Here is a 25,241-nt window from a genome sequence, read left to right on the forward strand (position 1 = left end):
ATGCTCATAGTCTAATTTTGAGGTGTAACTGTTAGATTTTTGATGTGTGAAATACCCACTATGCAAAATGAAACCAGAGAAAAAATATTTTTGTGTCAATTGACAATAGATTTTTGTAGCAGTCTAATCAAAATCACTTTTTATTATTTCAACTAAAAATCCTAAAATCATTTATAGCATTGTTTTTCAGTAATAAACTTGTTTGTGAGAACTGGGTTCTGGTTGTTGCTTAAATTAAATTGAAACACTACTGGAGAGACCATTGTCGCCTATGTTTCTTACAAAGCGCGACATTTGCCTTTTTCCTTTGCACACGTGTCGTGCAGGTGTTTGTGTTTGACGCGTCATTCTATCATTTCCGATTGAAATAACGGACGCTCGTTTAATCGACCCCTAATGCAGAAACTGTTTTTTGGAATTCTTTTGATAAGCATGTTAACCGACGGATGCACGCAGCATGCTGTTGCGATCAAGCAGTGCACAAAACAAAAAAACAAAAACGCGCGCACAAACAGAAAAGGGCAAACAATACACTTTGTAAGAAACACATAGGCACAAGGTCGCTACAAGCCTGTGTTTAGCTATTTGTTTGTTTATCGTCATAAAGTTGGGAAGAGCGGTTGTTAAATAAAAGGTCCGAACGTAATTTTTTTTTTTTTTTTCACTAAATTTTTTTTATTTATTTCTGGCAATTTCAAACATATCAAACGGATAACAAATATAAAAGCATATGAGCCAATAAATGATAAGCTGCAGACAGTGCACACTGTTTCGACCTATAAGGTCTCATCAGTGCAGCTGGTGACGAGAGATCGGCCGCATTGGCTAGTGTAGCCATCAAACGGCACTCCAGTTTGTGGTGAGCAACAAGGTACAACCCCATACTGGCACTGTGAGCCAGTTTCAATTGTGCTGTATGCCCAGTTGTGGCATCGCACAGACTGGGTGATGTATGGGGTTGTACCTTGTTGCTCACCACAAACTGGAGTGCCGTTTGATGGCTACACTAGCCAATGCGGCCGATCTCTCGTCACCAGCTGCACTGATGAGACCTTATAGGTCGAAACAGTGTGCACTGTCTGCAGGATAACAAATAGTTGTATAATTTTCACACGCTAAAACCCAATTAAGTGAGATATATGTAATTAAATAGAGCCCAGAAAATTTGGATTTTGTAAACGTGTTTTCAACTGAACCTGTAGTTGCTTACGATTCTTCAAGAATTTTTTTCGACTGCAAGACAAACGACCACTGAGAATATTTTACTCTACCGTTTAAATATACAGCATAGGAAAACAGAGTAAATTAATACCGGCGTATAAGACGTTAGTTATGATTAAGTAACTTTACACTGACGCTGATCGTCTGCCACTCTTTTTGAGTATATTTTGTATACGTTAGTTATAACGTATGGACGTCTGGGTAAAAATCATTTGTGCTATTTTATTTTAATCATTCTTCCTTAATCGAATATCGTTCACACACTCGGATGTTTTAGCAAATGTAACGCAAATCAATGTTTTGAACAAATACAAGCACTTAATCTGTTACTTTACCAGATTGGTGTTTATATTGATCACTTAAATATTTAAATATAAGCAAACGTGTTATATTTTCGTGCTTTCTGCCCTTTGTTATCTATTTCTCAAAAACACTATCCATAAGTTTAACAAAAAAATCAACCAATTTCTTGAACGCATATTATTATAGAACAGTCAAATAACCTTATTTCACTCTAGGAACGCCCTCAATGCTGGAGATCTTTCCACAAAAGCTTTGATCTCGCTCGGCCTAATTAACACAAAATAATTACTTCTAACTAAAGGATAAAAACATCGCAAATTTAAGTGTGTACTCTCATTATGATGGGAAAGTACGAGATTTAAATTTTAGATGCATAAAATTATCCATTATTCAACAATCGCTGTTTTACGATATAGTGATTTCCAGTCTATGTGGAGTAACAACCATCACCAGTCTACCGGTCAACATCTCGTCACTAAACTATCCTGTAGCCTACCCCAATAATTTTGTTTGTATCTGGGAGTTTACAGACGATGAGCCGATTAACTTCGAGTTTGACTTTTATAATTTTGCCGTCGAAGAAGGCTATGATTATGTCTACGTAAGTTTCCAATAACATTGACTTAGCTAATAATGTATATATTGTTTTTCGGGCTCTAATTGCAGACCCGTTTACAACTCTGATCGGGTGTTTTTAGACGGACCGACACGTTTTGTTTCATATAATCGGGCCGGCAAAAGTCGGATAAATAAGGGGGACAAATGCATAGGAGCCCTTCAACAATTTTTTTCGGGGGTCATGTCCACCCGGGATTTGCGCTCGTGTTGTATGGTGTATTACAGTGGTGGGATTCAAATTTTTGTCAGTCGGTTCTATCACAAAGGTCATATTTTTCAGGCGGTTCTGTTACAAAAGTCCATTTACAGTAACCAGTAATGCTAACCGGATGGCTGATCTCATAAAATTTGGGACCGGTGCGAACCGGCTAAATTCCACCACTTGTGTAATATTGTATTATCAACGCTGAGTGCATGGTCAGTCCACATATTAGGTTAAAACAGTGGTTCTTAACCTTTTTATAACGGCCGAACCCCTACGATATTCTTCAGCCTTTGGTCGAACCCCAAAGTTACATACTAGGTTTTTAACCCATTTGGGGTGCACAATCATTTTGCTGGGACGGCTGCATCGCAGATTCTTATTTCACCAAAGGCCGCCATTAACCTGCTTATTTTTGTTTTAAAATACTTGGTTTGTGTCATGTATTTACCATCTAATAGCGCCCAAAAAGCCCAGATTAATTTCTAGCTCGGCGCATAGATTGAGCTGCACAGCGAGAAGATCAGTCTTAATTAAGTGTTTATGATGTCACAATCTATATTGTGATGCTTGTGGCACCTGTTTTGTTCGGATTGGTGGCACACAATAGGCGTACAAAAAGTCTGACACATATGGCTATTGGGCTGGTAATACTCTTTTTAGTACCACAAAAACTGTTTAGACTTTAGAGCATACAGTTCAAAACATCCCTGCCTATAAGTTTAACCTTCCAGTGTTTTGATATTGAGCGAATACACATTGCCGTTTTGAGCGATTATAGACCCTAAAGTTTGACAAAAACGAGTATTTGTATTGTACTTCAAAAAGACCTTCGTCGAACCCCTGGGGTTCGATCGAACCCTGGTTAAGATCCACTGGGTTAAAAGCAATGAGCACTGCCTCAATTGTCGAATTGATATTGTTACAGCGAGAATTAATTGTTCCGCTTGGGTGATTTCCGCTTGGGTGATTTCCGCTTGGAAGTTCTCGTTTATTCGTGACGTATTGAAATATTCATCCGCGACAGAGCATGTGCTTTGAACGCCACGTTTTTGTGAGCTGCGTTAGTTGCTAGGTTTGCAGTCAATTTAAGTGAATTTATCCTAATTTCTTGTGACTATTTTGTTTATAGTGAAACTGTAAATGTTAAGAGCAATAGCTAAAATGCTGAATTGTCAGTTGTGGAACCTCTAGCCGCGTGCTAGTAAAGCCCTGGTTACCCAACAGTTGGTATGTTTTATGTTTTTGCTTGATTTGTGTTTAACTTGTGTTAATGTGTATTTTAACAGTAACTTGACTTGTTATGAGTAATTTGGAAGTAATCTAATGTAAAATATGACCGATTAATGTAGATTTAGTTTAAAACCTTGTGTGTACTGTTAAAACTGCTTATTGTTTGATGGTCGCTATGACGTCATAATGTGTACGTCTGGCTTATGTATGTTATTTGTGGTTACAGAAAAACCGTTGCCGTTGCTATTGACGTTGTCGTCTTGGTTTATTCGTCAGCGTTGCCTTTTATCGCCAAAAAAGAACATTCGTTGCAAATGCAAGAGTGGGTCGTCTTGGAGGACAGGCTGTAGGACGGGCGCGTTTTACAAAAAGGGTTATCTAGTGTGACGAACGGCGCAGGGCCAGGCTGCGCACCTAGCGGTCGTTACAGATATTGTACTTGAAACAAAATCGATTTTTGTATATCTTGAGAGGGGGGCATTTATAAATTACGTAGACGTGAAAGGAAAAGGTAACACTGACACTGATTTAAATCAACTTATCGGGTTAAATTGGGTTGAAGCAATCCCTCTCAAGTTTTGTGCTCAACACTAGGTCATCCAGATTGTTTAATTCTCTTGTTGCTAGTTTTATGACTGTGCATCAACATTAAAACTGGTAGTTGCTGGCTTGTCATATGCATACGGCGTATAGGTATAAATACGGCATACCTGAAATGCTCCACTATTCGGCATACGTGATATGCTTATTACAGATCAGTGAATGAACTATTTCTCTCATATTCTACATTCCGCTGTATCCGTTAATTGTTTTAATCGATGTTTTTTGTGTCGTGTTACAGATCTACTACGCTTAAGGCGCGATTTAATTGTAAACATCATACGGCTTTCGACTAGATCAGCGGTTCTCAAACTCGGTTTTCGGGGCCGCATGCGGCTCCCAACTACTTATTTTGCGGCTCGCACCAGACCTCAGAAAACCACCAAACATTGCTATTTTAGCTTTCAAAGTCATAATCTTTAGTGATTTTCTTAAGATTTCGTTTTTTGCGGCTCCCTACACACTTAAAAAAATACCATTTGCCTCCGACAATAGAAAAGTTTGAGAACCACTGGACTAGATTCTAGATGAAAACCCAAATTTTTAGATCAATTTGGACCAGTGTGGGCTTTTTCAGTTAAAAGATACGTTTTTGTACTGCGCAGTGCTATTACGTTTTCCCATAGCAGTGGTTCTTATAACCTTTTTGGTGTAGTTTTCTAATTCAATCACCAAGTTCGAATTTTCCACTTTGTTATTTTTATAATGTTGTTTTGTGTACCACATTAACAAAAATCTTGTTTTCCGATTAAAATAAATTTAAAGCGACTTGGTCGGTCGGAAACTACGAGAGCTTAGAAACTTACTGCAGTCTTATTTAGTTTGAATAGTATTTCCGTGAGAGGGTAAAGTTGTGCAATGTGTGCAATATTGATGAGTCTCCTCTGCTTGCAATACACATTTATTATTTCACAATTAACAAAGGCATTTAATGGATACCTTTAGTTTTGTCTGTGATGTAACAAATGCCCTTTGAATTTTTATGCGGCTTGTGAAATTTATCTCACATTTTGTTAAGAATACTTTTGTAGTAAATTAACTTTCAATGGTTAATTTAAGGCCCGGTCTGACCCGCGAGTAGGAGTTTGGTGACTTCTGACTTGCATAATTTCCCTCTGCATACATCCCACTGGTTAAGAACCCCTGTCCTACAGTATACAAAAGCAATAAAACAAATCCAAAATCTAATTTCGTCCACACTACCTGGGCCAGATTGAAAACTTAAAATCTTAAGAGCAGTTTCTCAAAGTGAGTTTGTTCTCTTACAGGCTTTAATTCAGGATAGTTTTTGCTGACAGCTGTGCATGGTACCCTCGTGACCATACTGGATAGGCCTACCATACGTTCTCTTTTGGGGGGCATGTCCTCCTTTTTAACAACAAACAAGTTGTCCTCCGAGGACAACAAAAAATGTCCTTTTTCAAGAATTTCTGATTTATCAAATACATATGTGACAATTGTGCTTTTGAAAACAGCCAAATATAGATCTTCAGCTTAATTTTTAAAGAATACAGGTTTTCCTTTTTTTAAATACAAGCTTAGTTTAATGTTGCGGTGTGTTTGAGGCCTAATACTGAGGCTAAAATAGTCTTGAAAACCAAAATGGATGATGCGCGCTTTATTGTGAAAGCCACTTAGATCTAAATTAATATGCATTTAATCAAACATCTTCTGTTCTGATATACTGTCTGTATTTGACAGCATTTTTAACATGGCAATTACATACAACCCAGTTCTTTTTTAATCCCACTGTATTGTGTGTTGTTAAGTACCTTGAGTACTGAAAAAACGTTTTCAAAAATTCAAAATACCATCAAACAATTGAGCAATGTTTGCATCGTGTTGTGACACATGTACAACAATATCTCAACTGCTATAAAACACTTTCTAGTTAAGATATGTATAGATATAAATAAAACTTTTTAAAATACAACAAAACATGTTTCACACTTATGTGTTCAAACATTTTCAGTAGAGGGCATTATGATGTGCACTTTACTAATTCTACAACACTAATCACAATTTCAAAGCGGCACAGTTAAAGTATGATGAAACATTCCCTGTAATAACTTTATTGCTTAAGGTCACTTAACATCAGTGTTTGTGCTTTGATATAAGTAAATTACTTTTGCTATAAACTGAAAAAATAACCGAAAAGATTAATCGGGGTTATGATAGTAAGTTTAGTAAATGTTCTTAAGCAAGTAAAATTACCTGTCAATAAAACAAACCGTCTCCTAATCACAAACATCTCAAAGCGCATCAATAATATATTGGTATGCATTAGAAATCTCAACAGAAGTACAAATAAAGAAAGTCTAACATATGTGGTCCAAATAAACTTGCAGCAATTAATCCAAGCGCTTGAAGTTAAACAATGTCATACCCTAAATTTCTCAAAAAATGTGAATTGAGCTTTGACAAGTTGTTTTAAGTTAAATTGAAGCTTTGTACATGTTTTAATTAGGGCATATGTAACTTTACCTCCGACCAAATCCAAATATTATGTAATTCAGGAGATTGTACCCAACAAATAAGGTAAATTTTTTCCTTAATGTAAATGTTCCAACGTGACACCTGCATGGCACTGGCATATAATGCCTTCATCAACCCGAGTCGAATTTGTACAGTTCCCAACAAATCACAGCAGCGGATTTTCATCAGAAGGTGAAGATGTTTCAACATCGATTCTGACAATGTCTGAGGGTGATGAACCTGATGAACTGGACACATTGTCTTCCATTTGTTTCTTGTTGCCACTTGAGATAATGGGAGTCTGTTCATCATCAAGGTCAGGCCATTCTGTTGTCGCTTCTTGATTCGTTTCTGCTTTCTGTAGCCTTTCATCCAATGCTTTGATGGCTTTATTTCTGAACAAAAGATCATATTGTAGTTGATAATGTGTTGGGTCATATTACAGAAACCACAGTAAGATGAAAGCTACAAAGTTATATACACAAGGTACATAATACTTGTAAAGTTGCAAAAAAATCTGGGTCAAGGCATAATATTTTTGTTGAATGTGAAAAAAAAATAATGCCACATTAACACAAGTGTTGTTATGTTTTATGTATAAATATACACGTAGACAAATACCAAACAACATATTGGCAACTCAAATTCACAATGCTTGTTTTAAACATTTAGGAGATGTTTTTGACTAGTTTGAGATTCAGTATGTTATTGAATGGATTGTGATTGACATGAATCACTTGTTAGTATATATACCAGGGCTACTCAATTGGTGGACCGTGGTCCATATCCAGACCAAGGCATTGGATGTGGACCTTGACAGTATTTTGATAAATGCTACATATACTATATTGTGTGTCAATTACTTGCTCATTACTATGTAGCAGCAGTTTTTAAACTGGGGTCCGCATAGCAATTTCTAGGGCAGCTGTGAGGAGGCCAAGTCTTTGCAAAATCTTATGTGAGGTCAGAATGTTCATCTGTGACGAAAATGGTATATTATTCCACTACACAAAACAGCGTTTGTTTGCACACAATTGTATCTGTGAAGTAATAAACTGAATGTTTAATTATTGCCGACTGATGTAATCCTGGAAACTAGCTAAATGTATTCTGTATGTCGTTGTGCTCGTGTACTTTTGCAAGGAGTAAATTAAAGTTTAGTGCCTAAATCAAGCTTCAGATTTTCCCGAAATAAACATTCGGCTTGAACATATGTGTTCATCTTGTGTCGCATTTCTCCCCATTAGCTATCAACAAAATTTGGACATGTTTCATTTGCATTACTGACAGAATTGAAAATTTTACCTTTTCTCTCTGGACCTTTATCAAAACTAATTGAGTAGCCCTGATATATCTATACATCTTTGTTGTTAAGTTAACTGTTTTAAGTGGTGGTAGATCTACACATCCTTTACCAATAATTCAACAATTTGCATTTCATCTGATTTTATAGTATATAGTCAAGTGGGGTAAAAAAAACCTTTTTTTAAAACTTTGTTGCCAAATTTTTATTTTGGGCAACAAAAGGTCAGTTTTTCTTCCCAACAAAGCTGATAGGACTACTTTTATAGTTATTTGACAAGTTTTTGATTTTACTAAAAAACAAAAAAATTATTTGACAAAAACTGTTGTTCTTTTTTAACCCAAAAAAGGTGCAAAAAAAACAATGTTGGGGTAAAAAAAACAAGTGGACATTAGGACCATTTAAAAAAAATTAAGTAGCAGTCGGAACTTCAATTCAATTATATGAACTTAATAAACCATCTTAAAGTCAAAGATAAGACTGAAATTTCATTAATAACTCTGTTACAATGAATAAGCCAAAAAACACGAGCCATATAAAATTCTATGTTTTGGAAATTTTGCAAACCAAACTTACAGCAGTTAGTAAACTGTTTGTGAATTAATAAAACACTTTCAAATTGGTGCTAAGACTTTCCATGGCTTTGTACCTTTATTGCACTGCATTTATTGCCTTTGATTTGTTTTGTTTTTTTCATTTACCAGTCTTTTGTTGGTATGCAACTAGGTTTAAATAGAGCTCACCCACTTGCTGTCATGTAGGTCACGTAACCTAAAACCTTATTGAAATCAAGTTTCATTTTCTACCCCAAACTGCTTAAATTACCACATAATGATTTGATAACCTCTTTTTCTTACTTTGTAGCATTTTTCTTTAGGCCTGGACCCCAATTTGTACTTTTAGCCATGCAGGTATTTTTGGTAAAAATTCCTCCAATTTGGGGTGTAAAAAATACATAGTTTTTTTATTACCCTATTTCTATAGAACTGTTTGGGGTAAAAACGAACAACAAGATATCTGAAAAAATTTAGAAGCTGGCCAAGTGGAGTATTTTTTGTTTAATAGGTCATAGTTATGACACAACACAGAACAAAGGTCATTGACACCCAACTTGTACAAAAAAATCTGCAGGAAAGTTTCTAAAGGTTGTTGAAGACTTTTTAACATACAAACTTAACTACTGTTGTTTCAACCTGCAGAACATTGCCTAGAAACAAAATCTGAGAAAGGTTTATGGCTTATTGTTTAGACAGAGAATAAATACATCCTATGAAAAAGAAGGCATTAAAAAAAATTTTTGGTTTTAGCTGTGATTGTTTTTTTTTACCCCAACTTCAGCAAAATTTTTTTACCCCATTTGACTATATATATTTTAATTAACAGTAAAAATCAGCCTAAACAGCCAAACAAAAAACCTAATCTTACCGCCTTCTCTCTGCATCAAGGGCATCCACTCCTGAAAGTGTAATGGTAATTTTGCTGGGTGCACCAACATCATATCTGTATGATGTTTTTCTACAAATCTTCACTTTTAGCAATATGTTGAATATTGTATTGCTTAAAATTCCAACAGGTCCATCCAAAGGACTTGGAAAAAACGTTTGAAAAGCAAATTTCTCTGCACTGTCACCCCTACCCCTACTGTGACTTTGGTAAAATCGAAGATATGTCCAGGACACCAAAGTACCAAATGATACATGAACTAGACTTGAACTCTGGACAAATCCAACTAATTTCAGGAGCAAAATTAACAGGATAAACAGCAGTGGCAGATGCTTTATATAAATTCCAAGAGTACCAACCAACATTTGGTCCCCCTTGCTTTGTTTTAGGGCTACTAAAATGCCTGCCGTGTAAGCACCTAGCCCATAAATGCTTATGTCAAACAGGTAGGCAATGTTAAACGTCACCATGTAGCAGAAAAGATAGAATGCCCCTGTCAGAAGGCCAGACAAAACTGTCACAATGCCAAAGAAAGTCAAAAATCCAATGACATTCCATGTCTGCTCAAAACTTCTTGATGAAAACACCAGCACTAAGCAGCCAAAAATCAAGCCAACAAAATTGACTTCAAGAAACTGGTGTGTAACAATGGTCCATATCCAAAAGTTGGGTGGGATGAGATTTCCTGGTGTAATACCAAAGAACTTTAGCAAATTCACTACATATGACAAGGCATACAACAAACTTAATAGCACACAACCAAGCTTGGCAACAATGCTGGTTTCATGAACAAATGATGTTGCAGATAGCCTGGCATTTACCATCAATCCAGATGCCATTTTATAAATCTGCCATATACTGGTTATTATAATCTGTATCAAAGGTAAACAAGTTTGCAACAATTAGAATGCATGTACATACCAGATTGGAAAGAATGGCCTATATATTTTGGATTTCCCCTGGTAATCCGCGCAAATTTAGGCTTTTTACGTGTAATCCGCGCAAAAAAATGTTGTCCGCGCAACTTAGCACAGCTTTCGTAGGTAACTATAATAAACTTTTTTTCAAATTTTATATTTTCGTTGCACAATGAAGTTCTATGTCGTCACAAGCCTTATTCGGGGACAATCCACATAAATCAGTCAAGCACATCAAAAATTACCGATCGTCACGCTTGAAATAACATTTCTATTTCGCTAACGTAATCGTTAAAAGTACATTTATCTGTATTTTTAGGACGTAGATTGACTATTAAAGTGACTGTCGGCTAGGCAAGTTACATAAAATAATGTTTTCTACATGACAAATAATCACTGACAGTTAAGAGCAGTTTGGCAATCACAAACTATCCTTACAAAACAAATCCGCAAAATGTTTGAATCGTTATGAAAATGAAAAATTGTAGAATCTAGCAGAACAGCTGCGTGCGCAATAGAGCAAGATAATCTTGCAGGCGTTACATACAAATTGCGTCAATCGTTAAATCCACCTGTCAATCAAAAGTCTATCAATCCGCGCAGAAAATTGTAATTCCACGTAAAAATCCGCGCAATTATTTTGACGAAAAAAATATCCTCCACGCAAAAATAAAACTTTCTAATCTGGTGTACATATACATAAGTATACTTATGTTATGAAAAGATCTGTACAGACTCAGCCAAATATTTCCAGTATTGGCCAACAGGCCATCTAAACAGATTTGTGTAGCAATCAAATATTTTTTACCATAGGCCACAGTCATTTAAAGTTGCACACAGGTAGTAACTTACAATGAGCTAGGGTTACCACATTGACTGCACGAACTTCCTGAATTTTGTAATAAATACTTTGGCCGCAACAAATTTGTGTTATATTGCATTTTTACAAAATTAGTTTTGGATTTTTGCTTCAAAAATTTGGACCTTTGGTGACACTTACATACCATTATGCAGCATATGGCAGTTGCACATACAGGCCACTTTCAAAATTTTATTTGCTTGTTAATCCAGGCAACAGTGTACGCAACGCATATACCCAAGACCAAGAGCTCTTGGAAATCTTAACAGAAACTGACATAATGACAATAACTTATTAGACCGGAACATAAATTTAAAGCGATTTCATTATAAACCACACAAAGTGTGCTTGTTTTACTTTGTGGGATACGTAGCAAACTAGCAATGTACTTATCAATGCAGATCATAAAAATGTTTCATTGGTCATTGTCCTCAACCCCTCATAACCGGACCGGACTTAGGTGCCAAAAAGTTGCTGTAGCCGAACATCGGTATCCCCTGAGCTAAGAGCTTTTGTGCTATACAACGAGCAGATTGTGCAATTTAAAGCACAAACTAACCCAGCTTTAGGCGTTAGTGGTCACGCTCACGCCTATACAAGAGATGTTTGTTTGTACGTTGTATTATATTGTTAAAAAAACATAATACTAACCCCTTTCCTTATTTAACAAATCAATCACATTCCCGACAAATCACAAGTTTTTTGACCGCAATTTATGACAAAAATAGCAAATACAAACTTCCTATTACGTTCCAAAAAAAAAACAATTCCAAAACACTTCAGTTGTCGGAGCGTGCGCACTGACGCGTGACGACATTTAGATGCCAACCTGGCATTAATAAGTTTTTATTATAAATGTTTAGGTTTATTGATTATTTTACTTCAGGAAAAAAACAACTAGATTTCGTTTAATTTACATACTTGTTTATGTGACGCGATTATAATTTATACACGGTGCACGAAATCGTGACAAGGCAGTCACGTGTTCACATTGTCAGCATTGTTGGCTGTGACGTAATTAGTATCGTAATGTGACAACAGTGGGTAGCAGTGGTAGACTACAGAAGTATCTTGAAAAATCTGACTAAACTAACATAACTTTTCTAAATCTAACAACAAATGAAAGCCAAACCAACTTAAGAAAAAAACAAAGAAAAGCACTCATTTATTACCGATTGTACACACATACATTTATTCAAATCACTACATAAAATTTAGTAAAATCTGCATACAGCATTGCAAAAAATGATAACAAATGTGTTCAAAAAGGCAGTTACAATGCAGCTGATCTTCTTGTTATTGGTAAATATGTGTTGGTTACTTGGTTCATCACAATAAACCCACACCACATTGGACAAAAGAAACAAAAGCCCCAAGCAAGGTCTTTAATATTTGCAACAACAAAATTTGAGTACAAGGATAAGACAATAGTAATGCATGCCAGAGTAAAACCAAGCAGACCAAAGGTGGCATGATAAACTTTGAGCTGAATTAATTTCCAGTTCCAACGTTTTGCCACTTGTGGGTAAAGCAGAAGCACTCCAAACGATGCTTGAACAATGCTGTATATCATTGTTATAAGTCCGAATGTTCCATGCCATGATTTGAAATGTTCTTTACCACTTTGAATCTTGTTGATCACAATTGCTGTAAATCCCAAACTCCCACATGCAATAGCACTGATTTGCAAAAGCCAATGAATCCGCACCTTCAACAACAAAGCATTTGTATTGGCGAGAAATATACAATGATATTCGCATGTTTTTGGTCTGATTTTTCAAACCAGAGTTACTTAGGTGGCCTTCCAGTTGAAAAAGCACCATTGGCATTCCATATGAATTGACCCTGCAGCCCCATATTGTACAAATAATAAACTTTTGTTATTGAAGGTTTATATGTCCTTTGAAATTATTAGTGTCCGAAAAGTCTTTTAGTCAAGTTACACGAGATACAAAGGGTAGCTGACACAGTGACAGCAAAGTTTTTCGCACCCCAACAATTTTTCTTTTCCAATTTTTGTTTTTTGAATATTGCGTGCAAAACTTCATTACTAGTGGCACCATTTATACAATTTTTAAATACCTTAGTCTTTCGTGAAGCTTTAGCAATCAAACTGCTGTCTGGAGAAAATACCAAAATGGCCTCAACCATCAAGAAAGAGAAGGCAAGTGACATTAAAGTTGGGTGCCATGAAAACAAGCCTACAACATAAAAAGCATCTAAAAATTGAAGAAAAAAAACCTACAACGGTTTGCAAAAGACAAACCTATAATAGATGATACACTTGGTGCACCTAAAATATACAGGATCGCTTGGTGCATTAGTTTTCACCATTTGGTGCACCATATTTTCTCTTGGTGAATCTATATATTGCTTGGTGCATTTTTATATCGCTTGGTTCACATTTATATCACTTAATGTACCCTAATACTGCTGATTGCACATTTATGTTACTTGATGCACCTTAACATCACTTGGTACATATTTATATGACCCGGTGCACCTCAATATCGCTTGGTGCATATTTATAACACTTGGTGCATCTCAACATCACTTGTTGTACATTTATTACACTTGGTACACCCTTATATTGTTGGGTAAAGGTGCTCCAAGCAATATACACATGCACCAAGTGATTGAAGTGCACCAAGCAAGGGTGGCTTGTGCATGGTAGTTTTGGAGTTACAGCACCCACTAAACCAGTATCAGTTGAGATGAACATAAATTCTTTACAACAAATGCAAAACAAACAATTGCTGAAGCAACAGGAATTTGAAATACCTGACTAATAATAATTTCAAGTTTTGTTTTTTTAACACACAATGTAACAATATCTTTACTGTTTCACTAAACACGTAGTTGCTAAATTGTTTTACAGGAAATTTGTCATAACAATAAACATCCTACGGGGGAGATAGTAGTGATCACTATTGTTGACAAACAAAAATGTTGGCTATTGAAATGAAAATGGTTTTGCAAAACTGATGTGAATGATGATCTTGCAGAAAAGTCAAGATCAGTGGTTCTCAAACTCGGTTTTTGGGGCCGCATGCGGCTCCCAACTACTTATTTTGCGGCTCGCACCAGACCTCAGAAAACCACCAAACATTGCTATTTTAGTTTTCAAAGTCATATTCTACCATTTGGCCCCGACAATAAAAAGTTCAAAAAACTACTGGTCAAGATGATGCTTTGACAAGTGAAATTACTAAGATAAAAAATCCTTTAAAGGCAAAACTATAAGCTTTTCAACACTGAAAACGATGCAAACTTTTCTAAGCAACACAATAATTTTAAAAACACTTGCACTAAATAGAAAAACCTATCCACTATTTTGCCCAAACTTTATGAGTCATTTTGATATATGATATAAATGTATAACAATCAGTATTAGAGTGAACCAAGTGCTATAAATGTGAACCAAGCGATATAACGGTGCGCCAAGTGGTGATAATAATGCACCAAGCGATCCTGTATATTTAAATAAAAAAACTAAAATATAAAAACTATAATAAGTAATATATTACTTACTTGACCCAGGACTTGACACGTAAATGATATATCCGGTGAAGGCAACAGCGGCAAGATGGGCAACCATACCGCAGATGGTTCGTAGTCCGGCAAGGACCTTTTCACTTTTCGAAGGTGAATTTCGCATCAAATTTTCACGCGAATCCAAAAGCTTCTCCGTCTTTTCGTGATCCGACGCCACCATGCTCAACGGTTGTTTGAGCAAATCGAAATACTTACTCAAGCGGAAACTCAATTTAATAATAAAAGATACTAATTTAATCTCGTATAAAGTATAAACTCGTCATCAAATTGTGGCTGCCGTTTAAAATGCTTTTTATCTACGGTCACGAGTTTGCTGTGCGATGTTCAATTTCCTTAACCTGTCATTTTCACATTCCATCATCAACTCTGTATTTCAAGCTGGAAGTACGTGGAAGGTTGATGAATGATACAGCCCCGTTTTTGAGGGGTATGTTCCCCGTTTATTTGATTGTAAGTTGCGCCTTATACAGTTTTTTTACCCCATAGTTTGTGCGCCTTCGAGGTTGGCTTAAATTTTAATATCAAACCAATATTAATTCCACACCCCAGCTTTTTGTTTTATTTCGCCGTTAAAATTATTTTGCTTTTTGGTTTTACAAATCAACATACGCTTTTACATGTTTAAGGTCTGATAATACAAGTTCAGTGTTTTGTACAAACAAGAAGTGCCGTGTTTGATCTATTTTTTAATGTTTTGAAAATATGATGCACCAAATCATGATGCTTCATTATTACATACTACTTATAACTTACAAACAATATTAGTTTGTTACCAAACTGCACATTTTGGGTGGAAATGTTTTTTTGACATGCTGTTGGTTTCATAATTCCTTGCAGCGACATTCAATATTACAGACACACCACTCAGCATTTCTGAAGACCATGTATTACATTATTTCACTGAAGATTGGTCATTGAATGATCACTGTAGTAATGTCATCTTGTATTGGCTTGCTTTGCAGCTGTTGTTATACAAGAGAGTGTTGAGTGTCGATTGAGGGTGTGGTCATGTAAGTACAAAAGTTGTTAAAATCCAACCGCAGCTCAAAACATATCACAGGCAATCCAACGAAAAGTGTGAGAGAAAGCAGCACAGTACCCAACTTCCAGAAATTGACATATTGCAGTTTGTGTGCCATATCAAAATGAAAAAAATCAAAACACACTGGCAGTTAAAATGCTCCCTTGATGCATTAAAAACTGAAAAAAAAACTTTTCCATGTGAAACGTTCTGCCACAACACAGCATTTTTAAGCGTATCTCATTCTTCCACTGTAGGTAACCAAAATGCCATGTTTGAACAAGTGGATGCAAGCATCATAAACCTTGGATTAAACTTAACACATTGCAATGGTCCTGGGTGCTTTCCATCTAGTACTGCAGTTTTGCTGCCATTTTCAGAATTCCAAACATGAATCCTACCATCTTGTGATCCTTTAAAATTAAACCATGGTATATTTCATTGACCTTTATTAATTCAAACATAATTTTAAAAAAGAACAGTGGTGTTCAGATTTTTCTAACTTGTTTTGTTGAACATTAAACTTATATAATATTTTACAATCATCTTTACTGCATTACGCTTTTTTATGTTCTTGATTGAAAATCTTTAAAAAATGCCTTATTTACAATATGACTAATTTTATTTTTGACATAACATTATTTAATTACAAGTTAGATATAAAACATGCTTTCCCTTGGATTTATGAACATTATATTCTTCTGGGATCCAAGGAATTTTAAATAAAAACATTCCTGGAATGGGACCCACAACAAACAAAGTGGAACATTAAAAATAACAAAACGGAATTGACAATGTTTAGATTTCCTATATATACCGCAATAATTTTAGGATATAAAGTTGAACTGCAATTTTATCCCCACATGTAACAGGCGGATGATAATAAAGCACAGTCCACAATTAGGTCATTAAAAAACGGATCAAAAAACACAACACATTTACCAGATAAGACATATTGGCCATCTGGGCTGAAACTTGCTTCCAAGGGTAAACCTTTTGTGTTGAGGTGGCCCATAAAAGTCTGCAATGGTTGCCCATGAAATGCATCTATTAATCTGCACAAAAACAAACTATACTTACAAAATGACACTGTTTGATTTACATGTGACTGCAAAAATCCTTTGAAGACAAATTCTGGTACCATTTATTAACAACCTATCGGTGACAAATTACTTATATTGAACATGCACTATAGCAGTGCTTCCCAACCTTTTGCAGCTCATGGCCCACTTTAAAAAAAATTGTTTGGCCGACCACTGTTTTAATACATTGTTCTTTTGCCTCAAATTTACTTCCTGCCTTTATGAAACCGTATTTGATGTATTCTGGGTCTAAATGAAGCTAACAATGAGAGTTCTGGCATCAAGATTTTATAACTAATACAAGTACTGTTGGGACATGACAATTGCAGTTTGGGTGTGTAATAAAAGCTTTGTTTAACGTAAAACCTATACGGCTTTCATAGTGAGTAATATGTTGTTGTTTTTTGATAATATAGTTAAACTTGAAAGTATGTTCACCGAACTGTATAATATAGTAAACTTTAAACTTCGATAAATAGTTTGACTAGTTTCGTGGCCCACGAGAAATAGTTTGACTAGTTTCGTGGCCCACGAGAAAGAACGTCGCAGCCCACCAATCGGACGCGGTTGGGAATCGCTGCACTATAGCCTTTTTTGAAACATGTACATATTCCCTGTATTTTTTATTGGGTCCCAAATAGCCAGCTTTTTCAACATTGTTTAAAAAATTCACCCTATTTGGGAGACTGGTGTGACAACAGTTGATACCTAGAAATAGAATAGTCTACAAACTGTCAGGGGGGGGGGTAATTGGCTTGCCTATTTACCTTACAACAGTTCCATTTGTTGATATTAATATTAATTTTCCATCTGAACTAAACTTTAATCCAGTCCAATCACAATCTTTGTCTTGTTGCAATCGAAACGTCGTAAATGGTCCCTGTGAATTGAAACTATGTACTTGACATGTTGAATTAAAACTATGTACTTGACAAATTGAAACTATGTACTTGACATGTTGCATAATATCAAGTTTATGGACCTCTTCTGGCAAATGTAATTTTATTCCGACGTTATGACGTCCTATACAGGTTGCCTTAATCATGGTTTATGACCTGTATAGGACGTCGAAATGACGAAATAAAATTACATTTGATATTATGTCTGGCAGTAATTAACTTGTTTCACCTTGTCAAAAGACCTTAAGTCATAGAGTTTGATCATTTCTGAATTAATTCCAGCAGCAAAAATCAGACCCTCCGGATCAAATGATGCAATAGGTCTTCCAGGAATTGACATCATCCCTTGGCAACTTTGCGATCTCAAATCCCATAGTCTTATTGTCTTGTCCAATGACCCAGATAAAAATGAATCATCTACTGGCGACATGCATAGGCAAACCACCCTCTTTGTATGACCAGGAAAATATCGAATGTATTTGTTGTCATGGAGAGATTGGTATCTAATGGCATCTGAACAACAAAAAGTAAATTTTGGAAAATCTTGCACAGGAACACTGCACTAAGCCAAATGAGGTATAAATTATCTTAATTGAACATGTAAATAGTGCACCACAGTTATGAACACCATAAGCATTAAACATGAACTAGAAGGGTGGCCTAGTACATTTTGTCGTTGCACACACACTATAACCTATTTTAAGACATTAACATATTTCCTATGCTTATTTTATATTGGGTCCGATATTAGCCACTATCATTTATAACCTAGTGTTTCTACAGGCATAAACTCCATGCAAAGTGCATTTTAAGAGATAACCATGAGAAAGTGGGGTAATGTATGGTAAAACACAGTGATCAGCACTGGGCTTAAATAATAATGCTATGTAGAGTACAAACTATACAAATCAGATTCATCCCAGATATTGTTTGAAGTATGTCCTTTTTAAACGTTCTTTTTTGAAGAAAAGAAAGAGCAAATAGTGACATAATGGAGTAAAAAATAGACCCCTATGAAATGCAAATTCTACAAGCTGAGTTGGAATTTTAGGTTTTGGAAGGACCTAGGTTTTTACCCAAACTTACATGATGTTTAACGAATTTTTGTTTATACTTTTATATGTTAAAATGATTTTTCATCTGTCAAGCACTAAAATGGGCAATGAGCAGTGAGCAGTGACAAATCTTCAGATACTCAACCATTTCCTACCCAACTATGCCCCACTACAGTTCAACCTCATACTATCAACTCATGCTGCTTTCAATTTATATGTAGGATCGAAAGTATTTGGCCCATACTATTAAATCTAACGCATGCAGTTGTTTTTTATACCATCAACTTTGTTGGAACTGTAGATAACTGTGTTTCCAGCATGTGTGTAGTTTATATTGTCAACTCCATACTTTTTACTGTACAAGTTTCGCTTCTGTCTGCAAAGCATTAAAGAAGTTTAGAACATCAAAAACATTTTTTACATGAAACAACGCAAATCTTGACTGTCTAATGCAGTGGTTCCCAACCTTTTTGTAGACCCCCTAATTTTCCGTAAGTCTCTCTATGTTTTTCTTTTCTTGCATTAAACGTTTGGGTAGCATTTTAACCAACCTTCACAATAAGTCTTAAATCTCATTGAAGTTCTGTACTGTAGCAACAAAGAGATAGATTTTCTAGTGTACAAGATTGAAACAAAGCACAAGCACTATAATTTCCATTGTTAATGTGTGTTGTGATGTCACAATGGAGATAACAATCACAAAAAAGTATTGTTTCCTCACCCGAAGGTTTCATAAACAGTCTGCACATGTATGCCGGATTGTAAACACGCTTCGTAAACTTACAAATATTTTAGTGTTGCTTATGGTACTAAAAAAGTTTACCTACATGGATCTCCTGAAGCCCCCAAGGGGTCAGTGAAACCCAGGTTGGGAACCACTGGTTTAATGCATTAAAGGATATCAGTTATCATTCTTTGAGAATGATAACAACAAAAATTTCACTTTTGCAGACAGCAAGAATAAAACATTGAATGCAATGGTCAAATTTAAAACACACATGTAGTTGTGATTGATGTTTTGTTTTTAATGTATTGAGCAGACATTATTTGTAGATATTTAAGTGACACATACATATCTGTCATATACAGTGAACCGCTTGTTTTTCCATGGCAGTTGGCACCAAAAACCTATTTTTACAGCACTTGAAAACTATGTTGTTTTATGTTTGTATATATATAAACATATGTGTGTGTAAAAAAATAGCCTTAAGTGAAAGGTAAACTTACTTTCCTTCATTGGCACAATCGTATATGACAATCGAATCATCTTCACTTCCAGAAATCAAACTCTCTCCATTTGGAGCAAAATCAATACTGTTGATTTTGTCTGTGTTGTCTCTAAACACTTTGGCAACTCGGAAGCTTTTTACTACTGAATCACATAGTTTCATCTTTACATTTGACCTTAATTTTGTTTTAGGCTTTTTGTACACTGCAAATATTTTAACAAGAAAAACAATGAATGCACTGCAGCTAACAGTTCTATCACCCGCTAATCCAAAATACTTAATTTGGGGAAGTTTTGATAAAGTTCACTATTACATTACCGATAAACACAGTGGTTCTTAACCTTTTTAGTTTGGTTTCAGGTTTCCCACTAAAGTCAATAACCAAGTTCAAATTTCCCTTTTTTATTTTCAAGATAATGTTTTGTGCCACACATTAACAATAATGGTCTTTATTAAAAAAAAAAACTTTAAAGGGAAATATTCATATTTATGATCTTCGATGGATATTAAAGTAAATCTTAACAGAATATAATTTGGGTACCCATTTACTAATAAAATTTTCCCCTGTCTGTACATAATTTACCATCGGTTAAGAACCACTGCATTAAAACATATTTCGTGATGTACAAACCGAAGTACTGAACATACTGAGTGAGCAGTTGCAAAAAAGTCAAAGTGAGACGAATAACAATAACACTAAACAGGAAATCAACTCAACAGTATAAGAAAAGGAAAATCTTGTGCATTTCTAAGAGGAAAAGATTAATTTGACAAAAACGTCGAAGTATATTGCATCTACTTGATAATGCGTTAGCAGCGTTACCCACATTTATGACACGTGCATTATGTGAAGTGAACCTGCATCAATTCAACTTAATTTAACCTCCGATAGTGGCACTTTCACAAAATAAAAACAGACAGAAAAATACATGGCTGAAATCAAATTTAGCCATTAAACTGCCAGGCGCACGTGAATTTAGTACTATGAAGTATGAAGGTTATGGAAACATCGCACGCGCACCCGCAAACTTCAGTTTTTATTTTTCACAAAGTGCGTTCGTAGTGTGCACCGAAGCGTGAAATGGTTACAAACAAAAATCAAATGCAAAATATTTGAATCACAAAGAGCAGAAGGAATCCACTGTCGATTAGGATTGATAGTCAGGTGAGCTACATGGTAATAACCGTACATAAATTACCCATTAGTATATAGTGGCTCTGGTGAAACCAACGTTGCACTTGTTTTCTTGTCAACGTTGCGCTCGCACTCGATCATCACAATTAAAAAAGAGTGGGGCTCGTTTTGTATAGGCCAGCGTTTCTTAACCGGTCGGTGGGCCACAGAGCAGTTTGCATATAGATAGACAGGGCGAAAAGAAAGAAAAAGGTTTGAGAAATAGGGTGTATACATTGCAACCTTATTTTGCAAGATATGTTCTTTCAACGTCTCATTTTCATCACTAGGAGTGTTTTTATTTGTTGAGTAGATATGTGGAGAAAGACGTACGTAATCAGATACTTCATGTAGTATTTCACACATGTAAGTACTCTGGCGTTTTAAATACGATGAAGTCGAGATCTAGTGTTTTATTTTGGTTGGCCGTCACCGTGGATTTTCACAGCACGGTGGCGGCCACCGTGGACATTTTGGTTAGTTTGTTGCTGTACCGTACGAAATATAGTCAAATCGGACGAAAATTTGGAACAATTTTGCTTTCAAAGAAACGTGCTGGCGATACAGCAGCCAAACGTGCCTCAAAACCAGGGCTGCCAATAAGAATTTCAACAAAACCCAAGACTCACAGCAAAATAACCCAAGAATTTAAATGAAAACCCAAGATTGCAAAATGTGGTTAGAAATGCAATCAATTAGGAAATTTACTCGTTTCATTGACAAATTTTTGACAATCTACAGTCCGGAAATGCAATTCACAAACTGGTAGGAAATGGTCAATGCAAGCAAAGGGAATATTATGTTCAAGAAAATATGCAGCAATCGCCAGTTCACTCTTGGTTGTTTGACGATAATCACCTGTTTTATTTTTCATAAAATTAATAATGTTTACAGTATATTTAGAAGCATTAAAACTTCTTTGATGGTTAGCAGTTTTTATGTTTAACGAGCATTGATTTATTTGCATTTTCAAGTGTAACGATTGCTTTCACTGTATACTTATCTAAAAAGAATTAAGGTCTAAAAAAGAGAGAAAATAAAAGAGATGATAAAATGGCCTAAACAGTGCAGCTACCCGAAAAACTTTTCTCGTTAAAATAGTTCTCACATATATTTCATCAATAAGACTCAAAACCCAAGAATTGCTATAATTTTCAAAATAAAACCCAAGAACCCAAGACGTCAAGTAAAAACCCAAGATCTTGGGGCAAAACCCAAGCTTTGGCAGCCCTGCTCAAAACTGCAAACAGTTTTGGTTAGTACCTGAATTGTTTATGACGTTAAACACACAATTGTTTGCCAGTGTATGTTGGGCCATTGTTGTGTGCAAATGTGTTGTAATAAATGGTAAAACTTGACGAAACATTTTTTAAACGTTGCTAAGCCAATGATAAACGTTACAGCAACGTGTTAAAATCGCCAACTAAACATTATTTCAAACATTTCTTTTTCTGATTTGGACGAACGTTGCATTCTATGGAAAGTTTGTTTGGCTTTGAATTTGAGTTCTTGTAGTTGCACGCATTACAAAATATAAAACGGACTGCATATTTTTTCTAGTTCAGTTCCGGTTCGGGTCCAACGCCAAACAAAAAATAAGGTTCAGCTCCGGTTCTGGTTTTTAGAAAATCATAATTAGCGGTTCGGGTTCGGTTCGGTTTTAATGAAATTAACCGCTCAAACCGGTTCGCGGGTTCGGGTTCAGTTCCGGTTCGACTCCCTGCTAGGAACATTAGTGTTACACGCTTCAATTGTCGATTATTTTTAAACAATGTCGATTATTTTCAGTAAAAAATGAGAAAACTACAAACATGTCAAGAATATGTTCTCTCATTTTTGACGATGAAAATATGGTAGGCTTTAAGTTGAGAGTGTGTTGCATTATTAAAAAATACGGTCTGGAAAACCACTAATTTAATTGTAGCGTTTGAAAATTGATTTCTGTTTTCAAAATTGCACTGCAACTGTTGCCGTATGTTCATCCCGCTGTGTGTTGTCTCAATTGGTTGCATCCTCGCCCATGATGATGTTTAAAGATACCGAGATAGTAACTTTCCATTATAGCTTGGTCACGCGCACATAGCATTGTTTGATGTTCAGGGGGCTGGAACAAAAAACAAACCCTTGATGCTTATTGCAAAGTTTATTGAAAAAAAAATCTCCCAGTAATAAAAATAATACATGCTTTAAGTCCCTAAAACTGCAGTCATTGTCATAACGTCTAAAGCAGGGGTTCCCGCAACCTTTTTTGCTGCTCGCGTACCCCTTTGTCGGATCGGAGCATTCTTCGTACCCCTAAAAAATGCTGATGGAATTTTTTCAGGTATATATTGCTAAATTAAATTCCTTTTATAGCTCAATTAAACGTTAAACTAGTATTTTACACAGAAATTACTGGCGTGAAGTTAAAAAGCATTGTTATAAGACAATGAGGCTTCTTACTAAATAAAAGCTGCTCTGTGGTCCAAGGATCTTCGTTCCCCTTGATGTTCAATCTGGCACCCCCAGTTGGGAACCCCTGTTCTAAAGTATTTATTTACACAATCATCAGTCTCAAACAAACATACACGCGAAAATGTGGGCTACACACAAAAAGCACTTTATTTTTACAAATTAGGTCGTGTAGCGGCCTCTCTCACTACCGTTATATCGTGTGCCTTCATACTACAGCGAACCGGACAGATTCCCAACCTCATGGCAACGCAAAGTTTTTGACATTATACACGGTCTTTCGCACCCATCCAGCAGTCGCACTGTTTCAAATTATCACAAAATTCATATAATGGCTACAACAAGGCTATATGACTATTATGATAATCAGCAAAAGCCGTAATGTACATTTATTTTTGGCATTCAGTTCGGTTTTAAAGACGACATGGTGTCGTTGATGCCTCCCCAAGCTTGCTATGGTCGAATAATTTCCTGGTTTCAAATTGCAACTGTGTCCGGCATAATTTGCGTCTTCAAAGACAGTCCACTATATATGAGATACAAATAAAATGCTGTAAATCAACTGGTAATCACAACCTCAGAAACACAATTTTCTTACTTTCCCGAGTGCACTGCAATCAAAGATACGATGTCGTTGAAACCAAGCTTGCCAAGAAAGTCGCATTCAGAATCTAATTCCACTCTCTTTCCTTGGAAGTAAGCATGCTCGTAAAGTGTAATCTGAAAGACGAGGTGAACGAAATGTTATAAATACTTGCTTTGGACAGCAATAGATTAGTTCACCCCTTACACCTTTAACTACGATTACAATATTCAAATGTGTAAATCTCCGCTACTTTTCATTACATTTTCCTATTTTTGACTGATACGAATCCTTTTGCAATTGCTGTGAATCATATTTTTTATTTTGGTCCCACGCAGCAGTCGCTAAAAAGTTACAGTGTTTGTAAGAAGTGGATATTTTGAGATCCAAATTAGGAAAAAGTATGTTTAACTTAAGCAAACCATTTGTAATATCGTGTTTATGAGACTGTTACACATACACATATTTGAATATTGTAATCGTAGTTTAAGGTGTAAGGGGTGAACTAATCTATTGCTGTCCAAAGCAAGTACTTATAACATAGTGTTCACGTTTTTCTTGTCTTTCAGATTACAATTTACGAGCATGCTTACTTCCAAAGGAAAGAAAGTGGAATTAAATTCTTAAAGCGACTTTCTTGGCAAGCTTGGCTTCAACGAAATCGTATCTGCGATTGTAGTGCACTCGGGAAAGTTAGAAAATTGCATTTCTGAGGTTGTAATTACAAGTTGATTTACAGCATTTTATTTATATTTCATATAGTTGGACTGTCTTTGAAGACGAAATGTTTTGTCTTATAACTTTCGGTTGCCCATCATAACGATGTCCGACCTTCTAGGTTGTACAATTTATTATTTGCGAAGCACAATAGTATAATCGCTCATATGTCAAGCTTGTCATGGCTACAATAACGGGTGCATGATACACTGTTTAGGTTTGTCCCTGCTGAGTAAATATGTTTACACAACTGTGACAAAAGCAAAATGTTCTTCTGGACAGACTTTAATGTCGATCTTCA

At 35.7% G+C, this 25,241-nt stretch overlaps 3 protein-coding genes across 3 annotated transcripts; all 3 read right to left on the reverse strand.

Moving 5' to 3' along the window:
• Positions 1–5,910: 5,910 nt before the first annotated feature.
• On the reverse strand, positions 5,911–11,805 carry LOC145217842 (transmembrane protein 115-like). Its single transcript, XM_080085185.1, has 2 exons — positions 9,381–11,805; positions 5,911–7,047 (listed from the first exon to the last, which is right to left on the reverse strand). The coding sequence occupies exons 1-2, from the start codon at positions 10,235–10,237 to the stop codon at positions 6,819–6,821; spliced, it is 1,086 nt and encodes a 361-aa protein (XP_079941311.1). The 5' UTR covers positions 10,238–11,805; the 3' UTR covers positions 5,911–6,818.
• A 505-nt stretch (positions 11,806–12,310) lies between these two features.
• LOC145217844 (transmembrane reductase CYB561D2-like) lies at positions 12,311–15,202 on the reverse strand. Its single transcript, XM_080085187.1, has 3 exons — positions 14,706–15,202; positions 13,257–13,375; positions 12,311–12,882 (listed from the first exon to the last, which is right to left on the reverse strand). Exons 1-3 carry the CDS (start codon positions 14,887–14,889, stop codon positions 12,448–12,450), a joined length of 738 nt encoding a protein of 245 aa, XP_079941313.1. The 5' UTR covers positions 14,890–15,202; the 3' UTR covers positions 12,311–12,447.
• Positions 15,203–15,599: 397 nt separating this feature from the next.
• Positions 15,600–20,223, reverse strand: LOC145217843 (WD repeat-containing protein 82-like). The gene is made up of 6 exons (XM_080085186.1): positions 20,014–20,223; positions 19,065–19,162; positions 17,961–18,244; positions 17,600–17,712; positions 16,693–16,805; positions 15,600–16,163 (listed from the first exon to the last, which is right to left on the reverse strand). Exons 1-6 carry the CDS (start codon positions 20,175–20,177, stop codon positions 15,991–15,993), a joined length of 945 nt encoding a protein of 314 aa, XP_079941312.1. The 5' UTR covers positions 20,178–20,223; the 3' UTR covers positions 15,600–15,990.
• Between the last annotated feature and the right edge of the window lie 5,018 nt (positions 20,224–25,241).

Source organism: Phallusia mammillata, chromosome 3 (assembly GCF_965637545.1).
Source record: "Phallusia mammillata chromosome 3, kaPhaMamm4.hap1.1, whole genome shotgun sequence".
Classification (NCBI taxonomy): Eukaryota; Metazoa; Chordata; class Ascidiacea; order Phlebobranchia; family Ascidiidae; genus Phallusia; species Phallusia mammillata.